The 18,176-nt window shown below is 39.0% G+C and overlaps 1 protein-coding gene across 1 annotated transcript in view; it reads right to left on the bottom strand.

The window, feature by feature from the left end:
• Positions 1 to 18,176, bottom strand: part of PREX2 (phosphatidylinositol-3,4,5-trisphosphate dependent Rac exchange factor 2) — a 211,328-nt gene that overhangs the window by 21,906 nt on the left and 171,246 nt on the right. The window contains exons 36-37 of the mRNA XM_081111000.1: positions 2,469 to 2,535; positions 1,815 to 2,005 (exon numbers count right to left, since the gene is read on the bottom strand). Coding sequence (XP_080967126.1) covers positions 1,815 to 2,005; positions 2,469 to 2,535 — 258 coding nt within the window. The remainder of the gene's footprint in view (positions 1 to 1,814; positions 2,006 to 2,468; positions 2,536 to 18,176) is intronic.

Below are 18,176 nucleotides of genomic sequence, written 5' to 3'. Positions count from 1 at the left end.
GCCACTTGAGCTCCCACATGGGCATGGCTGTTCCCTACCATGACCAAATGCCCTTTCCGGAGATATCCGCATAACTCACTCCAGTTCATACAGGTCTCTACTGAAATCACCTCTTCAGAAGGCACTACCTCTTCTTCCCGGCCCGTCAATGTTTACCCCTTAGACTTCTAATCTTTTTTTGCATTTACTTCACCTATCATATTACATATTTACCTGTTTACTTTACTACCTGTTTTCCCCAACACAATGAACAACACTATGTGAGAGTTTTTCAATGCTATATCCCTAGCCACTAAAACAGTGCTGGCACATAATTGGTGTGCAATACATATTTGTTGAGTGAATGAATAATGAGTGAATTAATAGGACCAGAATGAATGAACACAAGTTGATCATAAAGGAGAGATAATTTTTCTGCTATAAAAAAATATGAACTAATTTTATATATTCAGTGGCAGACAACATTTTCAATTAATCTCTTAGTAAGCTTGCAATAGAGCACAAAGTACACGGCAATGAAAATAAAGAGGGAAATTCTATCAACCAAAAAAATGTAATGTGCCTTTCAGAAAAATCAAGTCTTGCCATAGTGCATAAGTCAAAACATGCTGTGTAGGACTTGAAAACTAGAATTCAAGCATACCAAGTCAAACGAATTTCACACATGAGCACCTGCTGCCTTGAATCATCTTTCTCCCCTTTCCTACCTCTTCAATCTGATGCAAAAAAACCCAGTTCAACCATCAGCTTCTCCACGGAAACTTCCCAGTTCCAACCATCACAGAGATCTTATGTTTTATGGATAACTTTACTGGGTCATTTACATTTTCTGTACACAAGTAGTACAGATTTACTTGTGTGTTTTTTTTAATTGTTCTTGCTATATGTTATAGTATTATTATTATTAATTTTGTTATTATTTTCTGTTGTTTGTTGTTCATACTTTATGTCTCTAACATGAGCATCACCACTTTATTATACAGCCAATAGCACCAACTGCAGTCCATTGCATGAGTTAAGTACCAAATGCATTTAAATAAACAATAACCACCGTCCTCAAATCTAACTGGCCTAGAACTAAGAAGACAATGACAGATGACAGAAGGTTCTCTGCCCACTCCGATGACAATGAGAACTAAATTCTTGGCTATTTTCCCACCTACATGGTTTTGCTTCCTTGTGAAAATGGAAGGATGACAGAAGAGGAACGCATGCTTATAAAAAAGAACTTAACTTGTGGCTGTCCACTCACCTTCTGCATCTGATGTAGCCGTATGAATTCATACAGAGCACAGTTGCCAAAGACAAACCACCTGACTAGACCCATCTGGGTGTACCCTTATATGTTCAGGAACAACATACTATCTGGGCTCTTGGACTATTATTTTGCCAGGAGCGGGAAGATGGTAGTAACCCCAAGGCTGCATCCAGCTCACAATAATTGTGTGATAGGGATCTAAACCACTGAATGCAATGAAAAGTGCCCTACCAAGCACGTTCCTACAGTGAATAAGGGCAATGAATAACTTTGTACCTAAAGTATAAATATTATAATATAAATAAAAGGGTGAAAATATTCTGGGCTACAATGATAGAAATGCGGGACTGTATTCATTTGTATGAATAGTCACAGAAAATACAGATAGGAACTAAAACCAGGAAATACTGTGTAAGAATTATCTAATTTCCGAAATCTTCTCCCAAATACATTTGTCCTTTGAATGCTACCAGTTATAATTTCCTATCGCTAAAGTGTAAACCAGAACTACTAAATGAAAGTGGGCATGGTGCAGCCCCCGGGGCCGCTCACTTACCGGTGCACGCCGCTGTTGCACATGATGACATGGCAGGCCCCCAGCCTGCTGCACAGCTCCGATGACACGGACAGCAGCCCCACGCCCGAGGCGCTGCACGCTGTGTTTGCACAGGCCGCCGTGCGCTTGGACCTGATAAACGAGGCTACCAGGCGGTAAAGTTCATCCAGGGCATTGAGAGGCCTCAGGAGCTACAGAACAAAGGGATGAACATAAAGTTCAACATGGTTAGTGGAAATAAATCCTTTTATCGATTTTACTTTTCATTAATTTATTGGGGTGATATTGGTTTAAAAAATTAAAAAGGTCTCAGGTATTCAATACACATCATCTGTATATTGTACTGTGTGTTCACTACCCCAGGTCAAGTCTCCTTCCATCATCATTTATCCTCCCATACCCTCTTCTATCTCCCCCCAGCCCCCCTTTCCTCTGGCAATCACCATACTGTCTGTCCAGGAGTCTTTCTTTTTTAAGAAATCCTTTTAGCTGGAATATCATTCAGAACTATTATAACTTTTAATGAATAGTCCAAAATATTTTATTATGGAGTTAGCAAAATTGGAGACTGCAAAAACAACAGACAACAGAAAAGTTGAGGAAGGGAGCTATGTGAATGATAAAGAATAAATAAATGCTATCCTCTATTTGTACCTTATCAACATAGGCAGCCTTGGATGTGGAGTTGGGTGGTGAATTTGACTTGTCCAAATAAAATGCCCTGTAAGAATCCAAAGAATAAGGTATCATTCATTGGGAGAGAAATTAAAATGCACGAGTGTGCTCGGTACACAAGTCTACAGACAAATTATTCCCTCATCCTGAATCCCGCAGCTGCCTGTTGGTCCTGGGTACATAGCACTTTCGAAGCAACCCAGGGAAGTGCTCAGCTCAGGACAAAGTGTTATAAGGACAGACGTGGAATGTTCATCAAGTGCCATGACAATAGTTTCATTTACCTGTTTGAGTCAATATCTACTAAGAGCACAGGATGGAGAGCAAGATCAAAGGAATTTAAGCTATTTTAAAGAGTTCTAGACTTTCCCCAGTATCTGAAGGAAATAAGAACTCTCTAAGAGGATTGCTGTTATGAGAAGAGGAAACGAGCTTGAACTGTGTGAGGTACAGAGAAATGCCATGTGGCTGGAGCTCGGTCAGAATGAACGAATGAGCAGCGTAGGAAGAGGCTGGAAGAGCAGGCTCTGTAGGGCCCTGTGAGCCCTGATGAAGACTTGGATCTTAACTGGCCCCATTACCAGACGGCGGGCTGTTTTATAAACTCGATTGCTGTGCCTAAAAGGTCATGTTCTCCTGCAGTTCTGAGTACCTTTTTGTTTCAGTTATACGGGTACACACTTAGGTGAACGCTGTGAAAACCCTTGCACGCACCACCATGCTTTAACTATGTCAGCATTTTGCACTTGGCTTCTCCTTAAAAAGAAAAGGAACTTGACAGGTGCAGATAAGCCCTTTGTTGCTCACCCTTCTCCACTCCCATCTGGTCCAAAACTCTCCCTCACAAAGGGCAGCACCACCCGAAGCTGGCACTTACTACTTCCACACTTAAAGGTCACCCACATGGTTGGCCTAAATGGAGGCACCAAAGAATAGCCGTTTTTCTTTACTTTCCCCCCTCTTTAAATCCACACTTTCTTTCTAGGCTTACTTCCCCAAGAAGGTGATTGTTCAATAAATATTTTGGTCAGCATCAGTCAGTGGTATGCTCTGACACAGAGTTCTAGAATTAGATCGTCAGTACATTTCCCCCCTCAGTACTGCTTTGGTGTCTGCTCTCAAACTAGTTTTTGTTTTGGGCCTAGTCTATTTTTTCTCTCATAAGTTAAGACTTTCTTTTTATCCTCGGTATTCTAAAGTTTGACCACAAAATATTTAGGCATTGATTTATTTTTATTTATCCAGACAGAATCTTAAAGTGCACTTTCAACTTGAAGAGTCTTATCTTCAGCTTTAAAATAATCTCAACTACTATTTTTTTACATAATCTCATGTTCTCTCTCTCCACACACAGAGAGATACTCAGACCGTGCACACTTTTTTTTTAAGATTTTATTTTGCAATTATTGCATTTTAGGTAATTTACGAAGTAATATCTTCCAAGTGAAAAAAGCAGTCAAGTAAAGAGTTTAGCATTTCTGAGAATTTTATTTCCATGATTATCTTTTCATTTCCAAGCTTTCTGCCTAACCTTATTTCATTTCTACCACTAAATGCACGAGAATGTAAACTCTCCATGTGGGGATGGGTTTGGTTTACTTTTGTTCATTGCTGCTTCTCTAGCACCTAAAACATTGGGTGGAACATAGTGTGGACTTAATAAATGTAAATAAGTAATTGGGTGAAAAAGGTGAAGGGATTACAAACACAAAAGAGTTCATAGACAGACAATAGTATGGTGATTACCAGAGAGAACAGGGGGTGGAAGGATGTAGAATAGGGTATGGGGGGATAAAGGGTGATGGAAAGAAACTTGATTTGGGGTGGTAAACACACAATACCAGATGCAGATGATGTATTTAGATTTGTATATCTGAAACCTATATAATTGTACTAGCCAATGTTCCCCCAAAGAATCCAATGAAAAATAGTTACAGAAAATAATAAATAAGTAAATAAATAAATAAATGGATAACTGGCTTTCTTTTTCTTCAAGGTCGTCTACCTTTTTGATGGGCTGCAATCCTTTGTTTATACTTTGAACATCTAAAATATATTTTGCCAGGCTATTTCAACATTTTAATTTCTTCGGAGTCAAATTTGTTTTCAGTGGAAATTTCGTTGGCTCTTTCTTAGTGTTAGGCTTCTTCATGTTCTTTGGGATTTTGTTTTGCAAGTTCATTTGAAGTGGGAGGATTTTTAATTTAGTTTTATTTGTTATTTTGATTTAGCTCCATCCCCCATCTCTCATCATCTTTCTCTTACAAATGATTCTGTGCTCATTTGGTGCCCAGAACCCGCATCTGTAAACAGTTTCGTACTGGTGACTGGAGTATCACATTATGCAGACATCTGGATTATTACCAGTCACATCATGAGCCAGTTTAGTTCCTAGTTTAATGGCCATGTCCGCTTCTTTCTCCATCTCTAGTCCATAAAAGCTACAGTCTCCAGCAGCCGTAGACAACAGATAGCTCATCCTTTACTCAGAAGTGGAAGAGTCCTTCTCTACACCCTGCTTTTAAACTGTGAGGATGGCTCTTGATCTCTACCTAATGTGGAATGACTTTAATTCCTCATTTTCCTTAACAAGTTGTACAGAACCCTCTGTCTACCACCAGAGGACAACAAGCCAGAGGGAGGCCTCAACACAGAACTGCTCCCATTTCCTTTCCATTCACGGGTCACTGAGATGATAAATTGTGACCTCAGCTGTGACTTTTACATTTTCTGCCTTCACATTTTATCCAGCATCACTATACACTTAGAACAGAGGTAGGTGATGCTTCAAAGCTGGAAGCCACACAGACACCTAATCAGATGTCCTCATGCCTCCTCATGTGTGCTTGGTAGAAAAAGAGCACACAAGTTAATGAATTATTTAGCCCCCCACGGTCTCAAGCACCTCATTTTTACAGTGGATATTAAAATTGCCCTGTGTATCAATAGCATAATGTTGAAGATTAATCAATGAGTATGAAGTAGTCAGTACTGTGGTCAGCAAACAGGGCTTATGCAATAACTACTATTCAAGTGCACACAGTAGGAGGTATCTAAGCCAAAGTGTCCAGTTTCCCCCTAAGGCCATCTCAAACGTGTTATGATCCACGTAGAAAATGAAAATTAAGGTAGATATTTGGCATCTACATAATTCTGCAATCACTGCACAGAGGTTCAGTTCTCAAAAGAAAGGAAACTTTTTTGGGTGAAAGTTGAAGAGTATCATTTAAATGGCTTACTCGGGTGCACTGGTTGTGGAAACGGCAGCTCTTCCCTACCCTGAATAGTTTGGGGAGAAAAATATTCTGTAAAAGCAATCCAGGGATCATTAGGACACCAAGGAAAACTTCACTACTGAAGCTTGCCACCACAGCTGGCCACACTGGGCACTCTACCTGCTTTCTGAAGGAAATGCTCCTTAAAAAAGAAAAGTTAACAGGAGGGTCATGTTGATCTAACTCTGCTACATTCATGAAAATTGACTTGGCAGAAATCTTCCACTTTTCAATGGGGCAACATCTTCTAACAAACATATTTGATGAAGAGAATAAGCAGAAAAATAACTTTTATAGATTTAAAATAAATAAGTGCCCACATCAAGTGAAACCTTATTCAGAAACAATCTTATCTTTCCTAAGCTGCTATATAGCAGAACTAAAATAGAAAAAAAAAATCAAGTGATATAACCACATCCTGGAAAATACTCTTAGAAGAGAAAAGCCAACTACAAATTCAGAGTTAGATACGTTATTGATTCAGACTTGAGCAAGTAGTTAATTATTTGTTAACAAATGATTATAAAAAGCAACAAATTATTATAAAATACATCTGTGAGCCGGTGACATTTAGAGAAAATGACCATGAAATACGGCCACCTTGTTACTCTTATGAAATTTACACAGCCAACAAATACTTTAGTCAATTACTTCTTAAAATAAAAACTTGGACTTGAGGCTGCAGGTAGTTTTAGGTACTCCCCATCAGAAACACACACACACACACACACACACACACACACGTGTTCAGCCAGATAGTTTACCATCCCTATGGTTTCAGGTATTCACAGAATTTCAGTATTTTTCAGAATATGACAAACTGTGGACAGGAAATGAATTTCTAATGCACTTCCCTTAATTGCAAGTCTTACCATGCTCCTTAATCAAAATTTATGAAAAAGTTAATGGTAAAATTGGATTAATGCCAAAACTGACCGTAGTTTATTATGTTTCTGAGGCTAGTAAGAATGAAGTCATGATCCTTTGTCCCAATATAGCAAATCTTATTGAGACCATTTGGAAAGTGCTGCTCTTATTTTATAGAAAGTGAACAGTAAGTTTCCTTTCATGCTTGATTACATCAGGCTTCACTGTCACAATTTTATAAATTAACTCTGCCATAGAAAATGGATACATTACAATCACATTTTTTCATTTAGTCCCTATAGAATAAAATACCAATGAAAGAAGTAATAATGTCACAAGTACTATCAGTAGTGATATAAACCCATCCAAATCTAATAACTACAATGAAACTAATTTGGGCAAACTAATTTCATACAATCTAATAGTAAAGACAAGTGTACAGGTGTCTACAATGCCAGGTAGAGTGTTGGGAGGTAAATTAAAAAGTGCAAAAAGTCACTGGGATATAGCTGAAAGAGAAAGAAGGAAGGCCAGGTAAGAATATGACCTAAGAGTTGGACTTAGACCCATGGAAGGAATTCTGGACAGGTCAAAATGGGAAAGAATCATTTCAAGTAGAGGCAACGCCACGGAAGAACAGAACAGATATAGAGTGGATGGAGCCAATTTGGCTGAAAACAAGGTTCATGTAAGGTAGGGAGAGAGAATGTTGGGCAAGTCAGCTGGATCATATTGTGACAAAATTAAGTAGCAAACTAAAAAATTGTAATTCATTTGTTAAGCAGTTGAGAAGCACTACAAAGTCAAACTTAGCTACCAGCAAAAAAAGAATACATGGAAAGAAATGTGTGATACACAAAATGTGAAAATTTAGGGAATTTAGAGTTTCAAGAGACCCTAGAAATGAAAAGCATCATTCAGCATTCATAACAAGACCACGGTAATGGAAATAGGAATTGATGTTTTCCATGAAAGAAAATTAGTTTGGGGAACATAGAGATTAGTTGTGTAGAGCTAATCAAGTTTATATACTAATTTAAGAATCACGTAAATGCTTTGTCAAATGGATCAAAGCTCTATAGGAACAGGCTGGTGCTCCCATGATGTCCAGGTTTTCAAACAAAGAGAGACGATACAACAGCTTGATTTAAAATACTTAAATTTATTAATTTTGTCATTGAAGATACAAAGGTTAACTCAATGACAAATGTGACATTCTTCTCATTTGGGGCTACCCCCCCTCCTTTTTCTGGGCATGTTGGAGTATATCCAATTTCCCAAGAGAGACGACAAAGGCATAAGAGCCCCTGCTGTTTTATACAACACAGGGAAGAATAACTATAGTATTCAGCTCAGATCTCTGCTATATTCTTGTTTCTTTTCCAGGTCATTGCTTATGAGATCATCTCTATATTTAGAATAATTATGGAAATTTCTCACTTGGCCAGACTCATCTCTACTTCTACACAAGTTCACATTAAAAAAATACTGACCTCTTATCCAAGGGGGTGTCACCCGAAAGGTTCAACCTGAGCTCACATATGGGTAAAAACACACGATGAGGAAGGAGGGAGGAGAACATTAATTTGCACCTCCATCCCAACCACTTTCCATGTCCATAAGCATTTGCCTTGATTTCTCTAGATTAGGTTTTACTTAAAGTAAGAGAAATCCTGAATAATGAGATAAATGTGGATTTTCTTGGGCAAATGTGTGCTTTGGCTTGTCAAAAACAGAGCATCTTAGGAGCTTGTCATTAGAGAACCACCTATTATCAATTAACAGCGCCATTTTTACTTCTACTTGAGTTTTGGGGGCGGGAGGGTGAGGAATTGCAGGAAGGTTAATGAGACAGTCGTGTGACCACAGAGGACAGTACTTTCCCACATTGAGAAAAGCACTCTTCTCAGACTTCCCTTATGCTCTGAAAATAGGATCAAGGTGGTGGAGATGGACCCACTGTTCCCTACGGCTGCTGCTGACCACATTTCACTCTCCTTTTGATGGCCTTCAATCAGAAAATACTGGACTAGAATCCTACTCTCTGGTTTTCAAACACTCCTTTTCTTCACTTTCATCTTGTCCCTCTTTTCATGAGGATGCTAGGGTGATAGTCCTTCCTGCACCTGCAACATGTATATATTGCAGAAAGAGAGCGAGCCTTATACCATTTTTGGTCATGGATTCTGCTATGTTGCATTAGATGAAAGTGAAGGGGTAAAAGGCATGAGACTTAAAAGAAATGTTCCCTTGTCCCAATTGTCAACGAACTACTGTGAGTCTGTCCAACCTTCCTGAAATCTTTGTGGCACTCAGCAACAGTTGAGAGTAATAAAAATTACTCATCCTACACTATGGCTTTCTGGACATAAGGGCATGTTCTTAATACCTTTTATTCAATTATTTCAACCAATACTGTGTGAGCATCTATTGCGGTGTGAAGCACTATTTCCTGTTTTAGGAATACAGCAATGAGCAAGAGACAAAGCTTGTTCACTAGGGAACATGTACACGGCAGCTGGGAACACGTGTACAAGTCAGGTGAGAACGTGGCCTTCCATCCCTGTAAGTGTCTGAAGAGCCTGACGCCCCAGCAGCCTTTCTTCATGGGAAAATAGAAACTCCTCTAATTCTGGTTCTCCCTAAATCTGCTTTTCTACTACAGAGCAGCCCTGTCCCAGTGTTTTATTCCAATAACATTTCTTTACCCAGACACAAGACAAGCTTGTTCTCACTCCTGTGGGGTCTGCCCTTAGCTCACTTTGCAATATCCATCCTCATTTAGGAAATACACACACACACGAAGGGCCAAAGTGACATCTCTCACCAGCAACTGCTACTTTAAATGCCAGCCTATTCCTCTATCTCAGCGCCACTCAAAAGGTGGTTCGCAGACTTAAGTAAAAAAGTTGCCAGCAGGAATTTAGAAATTGCATAAAAATATATATTGTGTCAACATGCAAACATTCAAAAGCACTTGTCGTATTGAGCAGGGCACAGACGGGCACAGCAAGCCCGTTTATGTGTGAGTTGCAGAATAGTCACAGACAGCGAGGCCACATCACAATGAGTGTCAACTAGTAAACCAGTGTATACTAGTAAACCCAAACTGTATAAAAATAGAAATCAAACATAAGCAGTTGTTTTTATTTAAAACTTATCAACTCTACAGTCACCTTAATTACCAATCAGAATTTTAAAAATCAATGGTTTGACATAATTAACCAGGAAATAAAATTGGTAACATTTATCTATAATTTATAGATGACAATACAAATTTCACTAGAGTTTTGTTAAGACATTGCTTTTAAATCTTATCTTTCCTCCCGTTAACGTGTCTCCGAGAGACTGGATTTCCCATACTCTGAGGGTAAGACCAACATGGGAAGAGTTTAGAAGTACATTTTCTCCTGTAAGCCATGCTGCCATGCCAACCCAGTGTAGGCCCTAAGGGAGAAACTAGCTTATTTCTCACACTGAAAACTTTAAACATCAGTCTATGGAGTGTTTGTTCAAGTATATGTAAAGAGTGAATATAGAGAATCACAGTATCACTCAACTTTTATTTTTGGTTGCAGAATAGCAAAAGTGACTCATGGCACTTCCTTATTAATCGCCGAAAGAATCTGGTAGTATTCAAATTCAGTGGAGCAGAGCTGAGCCTGATACTTTCCATTTGAATTACACCTGGCATGAAAAGTCCCTGCTTCTTGTGCTCTTGCTGGAGAAGCGTACTGCAACCTCATTCATAGCAGAGCTGGGCAACCACATTTCCTATCGTTAGACTACACCAGGGGTGGGCAACCTTTTTGTGAGTGCGTGCCAAAACCAGCAAAATCTCTGACTCAAAATTCTTCTGCGTGCCAACCCTAATTTTTTGAGAACATGTTACGCCTACTTGATATCTCTTAAGGTGTACGTATGTGAAGAACCTTGAAGAAATAATAAAATTCATTCGAGCGACAAAAACACAGTATATGATGATGAAAAATACATTTCTTTTTTAATGTATACATGTACACTGATAGTCCGACAGAAAACTTTATGACTCCGTTTGATATTATCAGTGGGACTTTTGCTGCTGCATCACTGATGACAGAGATTTTACATCAGGTTTATATTTCGTGACCTTCAGAGATATGCACGAGCTACTACTTTCATCCATCAGGCTACTCCTATTACGAGACTTAACAAAATTCATCACTGAGAACAAAGATTCACAAGCGCATGTGGATGAAACCAAAACACTGGTCGGATCTAGGAAGGCAGGGAGAGTTAAGGCAGAGGCTTAGAATTGCTCTTCCCCTCTCTCGTCAATCCATGTCTATGGTCTTTAAGATAACTTGTTATGTAAAATTATTTATTTATCTAAGATGCACCTACACTGAATTTATCTGAAAAATAAAAAAGTTGATATTAAGCAAAAAAACTGTAAATGGAAGATTATAAGAGAGGGTTTCGCGTGCCAGCAAAAGTTACTGGCGTGCCATGTTTGGCATGCGTGCCAGGGGTTGCCCACCCCTGGACTACACCGAGGACTGAAGCACAGCTAGGCTAGTTCTGGATAGTTCTCCACAATCACTTCTATCCTTACAGTTTTCTGGTATGAAATCTGGGCTATTCTCCTGAGCATCTCCGTGCTCTTCCAGTTCCATTTGCATAGTTGTTTCATGCAAGTGCCCTCTATGGTTTCCCACTGGGAAGTGAGGTCAGCTGGCCCAGCACCGAGCTCCTTGGAGAAGCCCTTCACACTAACTTTATTCTCCAATGAGCTTCTTTGTAGGAACCCCATGGAACCCACCTTCAGAAACAAGCCTTTGCTACTCTTTACATTTGGTGAACATAGAGATCTGCACAAACCTCCTCTTGGCTACTACTCATAGCAACCTCAAAAGCAACGCTAGCTCCAATGGACAAGTAAGGACATCAAGGCTCAGAGATATTAAGAACTTGCCCCAAGTCATGCAGCTAGTTGGTGGAAACAGGAGAGGATCCCGCCACCGCCATTGCGCTGGCCAGCCATGAGCCTGGCTTCTGGCTGAACGGCGCTCCACACACACACACACACACACACACACACACACACACACACACCCGCACCCCTCCCCCCCCCCCGCCCCCGTGGAAGCGCACTGACCACCAGGGGGCAGCTCCTGCACTGAGCATCTGCCTCCTGGTGGTCAGTGCACATCATAGCAACCAGTTGTTCTGCCGTTCGGTCAATTTGCATATTAGCTTTTTATTATATAGGATTACATAGTGTATATTGCAACACTTGATTGAAATTTGAGGTGAGGAACATGGCTGATAATGCATTTTGATGGCATTTAAAACATATGCAGATGAATTGCCCTTCCTGAGAGTGTGGAATCATCTATGAGGCGCATACATCAGTGAGATTGATTCATAGTCAGACTCTAGAGATGCTTTCAATTAATTAATAATATGATTACAATGATTTCAGTCTCTTTTGCCTTTTTCTTCCACTTTGGTCTCTTTCATCTCTTCTAGTTCTACAGCTATGAAACAAAATCTTTTCATAAAAAACAAACAAAAAAACAACAACAAATCAGGATGCTTCTTTGCCCTTTAAAACACTTGGAAATTCTTTTTTTCCCCCCAAAGATTTCACATATTTGTGTTGTTTTTAATTCTTATAAATAATTACAACAGCATTAAATCACTTCCCAAGCCATGTACATAATCCTGTGATCATTCACGTGTTGGGATAAGAAATGGAGTACTGGTATAAAAACATATGCTTCGGAGCTGAAAATACCTAGCGTGAGTCTCGGCTCCCGTGGAACCAGCTGCCTGCCTTTGAGCAATTCGCTGAACCTCTCTGTGTGTGAGGTGCTATCATCTGGAAACTCTCAGGCATTATTTTGGTTTTAACCATTACCTCCCTGTTGGTGAACCCAGCCTACTGGATAGAGCCTCTTAGATAGCAATCCCACATCTCAAATCCAATTCAATTCAGTATCCTGACACTCCCAACCCCCAAGGAACTTCTCCTCTGGTTTTGCCATTACATCAGATAATGATCCAGGCACCCAATCCAATGTGTCTGTCTCCCTCTCAACACACTATGTATTCTAACAAGACTTTCATTTTCCTACCTCCTAAATATTTCTAAAATCGATACTTTCCTCTCCATTTCCATTTGTTTCAATAACTTCCTAACTAGTCTCTCTGACTCTGCTCTTAGCTTCATCCTTAATTTGTCCTCAATGGTACCACCAGGATGCTCAATTTAAAATGCATGACCCCGCCCCTTGCACCACTTAAAACTCACAAGCCAATCACCTCTCTTACAGGCATAAGGCTAAGTTCCTCAACTGGTGTCCCAAGGTCCCCTTGGTCTGCTCCTGCCCACCCCTCCTGCTTCCTTTCCACCCTTCCTCACCCATCATGGTTCTGCAATATCTTTGCTCATATTGTTCCCTCTCCCTGAAGGAGCCTCTCTCCCTTCCTTCAACTAGCCTATTAGTAGTCATCTGTCAGAGCTGCCCACGCTAAACTCCTAGGTCTTTCCTAAGTCTCTGCTGCACTCCCTGGGCATCCTGTTGCCTCTACCATAGTGTTTAGTAGAGTGTTTCAAAATAACCTGTATACTGCAATTCCTCTTCCTTTCCTTTAAGTTTGTCAAGGGCATACTGTCTGATTCATCTCTGCATCCCAATGCTGTACACAGTCCTGCACTTGCATAAATTACACAATAGCCAGGCCGGCATGGCTCAGTGGTTGAGCATCGACCTATGAACCAAGAGGTCATGGTTTAATTCCTGGTCAGGGCACATGCCCAGGGTTGCAGAAGCAATCTCCAGTAGAGGGCTTCCAGGAGGAAGCCAATCAATGATTATCTCTCATCATTCATGTTTCTGTCTCTCCTTCTCCCTTCCTCTCTGAAATCAATAAAAATATATTTTAAATTACACAATATATATTGTTGAAACAGAAAGACTATTTCTAAAAGGAAGACCTGTCAGCAGTGACAGTAGAGTCCATACTGTACTCCATGAATGCTATTCTGTTAAAGTCACCATGCCACTCAGGAATCCACCACCATTTCTATTCTCATCTAGTTGCCCCAACTTTTGGGCATTTATATACATACAAGCATTCATTAATCATCTGTTAGTAGATACCTTGTCAACAATGGGTAAATAAAAAAGAAAAAGACAAATCAAAAAGGAAAACCAGATATTCATCAAATGAATATAAAGCATGATGTGAGGAAGTCTATAATGTAGGCATAGAAAGGAATATAAAGAAAAAGACTAATTTATGGGAGGAAAGAAGACCTCATGGAGGATGGATTTTGAGTTATGCCAGGAAAGATGGGTGGGAATTGGCCAAAGCAGCTGAAATTAGAGTCAGTCTGGCTAAAATTACCAAAAAACAAGCAAAGATGTTTCATTTTCTTCTTAATGACTGACAGAATCTCACAAACTTGGATCTATATAAAACAGAACTTTGTCCACCATTGAAGCTGTAAGGTCCATGTAACTAGACAGCTAATATTCAAAACATAACACTCTATTCTTCCCACAAATAATGTTTTTAGTAAGTCCATATTAATTTCTTCCAAGTTACAATTATGTTTTTTGAATCAGAAGTTCTGGGCCCGAGCTAAATTTCCTGATTCGTACAGGAGCAAAGCTTTGAGAGGATAATATATAATCATTCATTCACCCTCTGTGGTCCATCCACCAAACAGAAGTCTGAAATGTCAGCAAAAGGAACTAAACAAAAGCAGTAGGGAAAAAATTATACTCAAAGAACTTGACCAGAATGCCTTGAATACATTTTTTAAAGACTGACTGTCCTTGTGACAGGCTAAAAAACTCAGCAGTCACAAATAAAAATAAATCCTGCTTCTGTAAGCACTGACAATTTTTCCTCACAGAGTATATTTCCTTAACTGAATCTTCAGGTTAGTCTTATTTTATCTCTAATATTTTCAGCTCTCATTTATTCCAAAGGAAATTCTGGGCACAAAATCCTTTGATCTTCCCTTTGCTTTGGTGAAAACAACAGCTTTTCTTAGCTTAGGGACAGAAGTAATTCCAAGGTTTCTTTTTGAAGATGATTTTACTAGTGTCTGCTTCTGCTTGTCAGCCAGGGTATCTATTCTACCTTGATAAATATTATCACAATAAAAGACTTATCATAGCATGTGAAAACACTGAGATAAGTAATTCAAATCTCATTTGCTGCTCTTATTCTAAAGATTGTATTAAAAATTCCTTTACTGTAGAAGTAAATATTAGATGTAATTACAACTCCTCAAGGGCAAATGAATTAGTCCGCATGCAGATAAGAATGAGCAGAGTGCAGATAAATGAAATAAGGTTACATGTATATATGTAAATGCTGCTAGATCATATGCTCAGAAAGTAGTGGTGGCAACATTTAATAGAATTATAGTGATTTTCAAATAAAGAAAAGCTAGGTTGTTCTTAAGAGTGTCACTATATTTTCAAGTTTACCTGCTCTTGTCTCATGTGAAATTTATGAACCTTGGCTATGCTGATGAGTTTTCTTGAGAGCGGTCTCCAACAGAGCCAGCATCTGTGCCCTTCAAATGGCCTAGAATTTTCTGGATATAAAAAGTAGACTGGATGCTAGAATAAGTTCAATAAAATAATAATAGCACAAAAAGGAAGGCTATTACACTAAAATTAATCTGATCTCCAATTCAATTCAACAATTTTTATGGCACTTACTACATACCAAGCACAGAGCTGACCAGGACACAGTTGCCCTCCTAGGCACTGAGTAAGGCAGATAAATAACTCACAAGTCAGACTAAAACAAATGACATTCAAGAGGTTATTAAGTTTTAAAGAAGAAAGTGATTAATTCCAGCTGAGACTGTAATAACTTCTGAAGGCTTCCTGCAGAAAGATAAATTTGAGATGGGTCTTAAATAATTATACTCTTTCACCAAATAGAAATGGACCTGAAGCACATGCCCTGAATGATAGCTGGGTTCAAAGAAGCTGAAGAACTGACGGCAAAGGAGGTACAGGTGGACATGCTGATTCTATTTGCACACCTGTTTCATGCCCCTCTTCCTTTTGAATTCCACCCTCATACCACTTTATTATTTCTCCTCCCCCTGTAGGATTTTCACACATGCTATTGTCTCTGCTAAAACATACCCCTCGCCCCACACTTTTATCTCCTATTCCCTCTCCCCTGAACACTGTAGCTTCAACTCCTCTTTCAGAAGATCGCTGCACAAAGATCATACTTCCTCAAATAATTCACTCCTTTAACCTTCAACCATCACCCCATCCTGCCTCCAATTAAGACAGATTCTTTTCTTATACACATGTGTAGCACCTTACACATTTCCTACATTATTTTTTCCACACATTGCTACAAATTGTTATTAAAAATGTTGTTTGTTGTTTATCATAACCCATAGGCAAAATTTTCTTGGAAGGTAACAATCATGTCTACTGGGAGGCCCTCAGTGTGAAGAGCTGTCCCTGGTACTTGGTGGGAATACAAGATTGGGGAAGTAAATGTAAGTATCCAGCAATACCTTTACGATTACATTGTGTGAGGATTTGGCACTTAGGTATAACTTACACATTGTAAATATCAGAGCCTTTATATATTTCACATATAGGAAAGAAGTATAGAAAACATTCAGCCATTATAAATTAATTCAAATTCTTTGTAAATTTAGTTAATTTCTCCGGCTATTAAACAATCACTTCTCATATAAAACAAAATTTACAACTCTGAAAACAGAAAGAAACTGGATGTACACATTTAGTTCACAGCCTGTCTTAGAGCAACAGAAATATGGATGCATCATAAGGTATAGAAACATAGAATCCACCTGAAAGAAAAACTAGAAAATAAATATAAAACTGCTATTGAGGAGATAAATATGCATCTGGAATGTTTCCGGTTCATTTAAAAAGAAACCCCATCATTTAATAACTCTAAAGCCACAGATTTATTAAGAAAAACAACTGAAGGATAAGGAATTATTTATATTCTGATTAATGGCCTCTCTCTCACTCTCTCTCTCTCTCTCTCTCTCTCTCTCTCTCTCTCTCTCTCTCTCTCTCCCAGATTTATTAAATCCATACTCTTGTTGAGTTAAGGAAGTTTCCACAGCTGCTCATCAATAGAAGAACCAAAATTTTCCATTTCAAGCTTGGAAACACCATTTGTTATCTAAACAAGGAATGAGAAACAGTGTTTTGTGAGTTGAAGGCTCTGAGGGAAGAAGGACATGGGGATGGAGACAGGGGCTAGGACTGGAGATGAGGTGTGAAGGCTGAGGTTCTTTATGTCCTCACACTACTCCTCGTTGTACTTAAAAACAAGAAATGGCAGTAAGCCCACAACATCCTTCACATCTATCTCACACCAGGAGAATGCATTCATGACATCCCTGCCCCCCTTCAGAATATAGAGAAATGGCACATTTCATGGAGGTGCTATCATGGGAATAGCCAAAACTTCCAACCAGACATTTTTTTCAGTTGAAAAAATTGTTCAAAATATATGACTCTGAGATTAGTATTTGGGTAGCATTCCTTGTGAACACAAATAAAATCTCTATCATTTTTCTACTTATATCAAATATAGTTTAGCCCTTTAAAAACTTTCTTTTAAAGAAAATGGGCCAATCCATATCCGCAAAGGCACAGCTTGAGAGAATATATGCTTTGAGTAATTTTCTTGTCTTCCTTCTGAAAGGATGATGAATTTACATTTAGATACCCTGAAACATAAACCCTAAAGAGTTTCAGTCTGAAGCTGACACATCACAAAAATGATAAATGGCCTCAGTAACTAATGTACAACTTGTTTCCTTTTGATTTTTCTGCTTTATTTTACTGTTGACTTTATAATAAAAATGATACTTAAAAATAATCTAGAACCCTCTAATTGAAAGGAGTACTTTCACACAGGGAATAATGTTCACACTGACATTACATTTTATCTCACCGGTCACCAGGCAGTGGTGCTTTTGGCCATAACCAGGATGCATTAAAATGAAAGAGTTTGGTATCGATAAAGTACATTTATGTAAGGCAGGAAAGAACAAGGCTAATGGAAATGATGGCTCTACCCCAGGAAAGTCTGGGGTAGAAAAAAAGAGAATAAAATAGTTAGAGGATGGTGAAGGTAGAGAATAAAAATGCCCTTGCTCCTGAGTTTCTTGGTTAGAAATTATGTTAGATACTTTACATGCTGTTATTTCTTAATAATCAGAGGACAATCAATCAAGAACTTTGATTTGGCAGAGAAGGATATAATTTAGACACAGGTGTCAAACATGTCTGCTGGCTTAACACTATCTATTGAGGATAACAACTAACCCTGGTTGCCTTCCGTCCACCAATGTCAGGGCTCTGATGCAGGTGGCAAGGCCACCTCAGGTGCTCTGAATGCCTGACCCGTATTCCCATGGAGACTGGCATGGTCAGACCAGCCAGTTGGTCTCTGCTGGCTGTATTACTGTCTCATGAGAACTTTAACCACTTTGAATATTATTTGCAATAGAAGC

This window comes from Myotis nattereri (genome assembly GCF_964212035.1).
Source record: "Myotis nattereri genome assembly, chromosome: 17".
In the NCBI taxonomy this organism is placed as follows: Eukaryota; Metazoa; Chordata; class Mammalia; order Chiroptera; family Vespertilionidae; genus Myotis; species Myotis nattereri.
The sequence above is the reverse complement of the archived record's forward strand: the minus strand, read 5'-3'. Positions and strand labels throughout refer to the sequence as shown.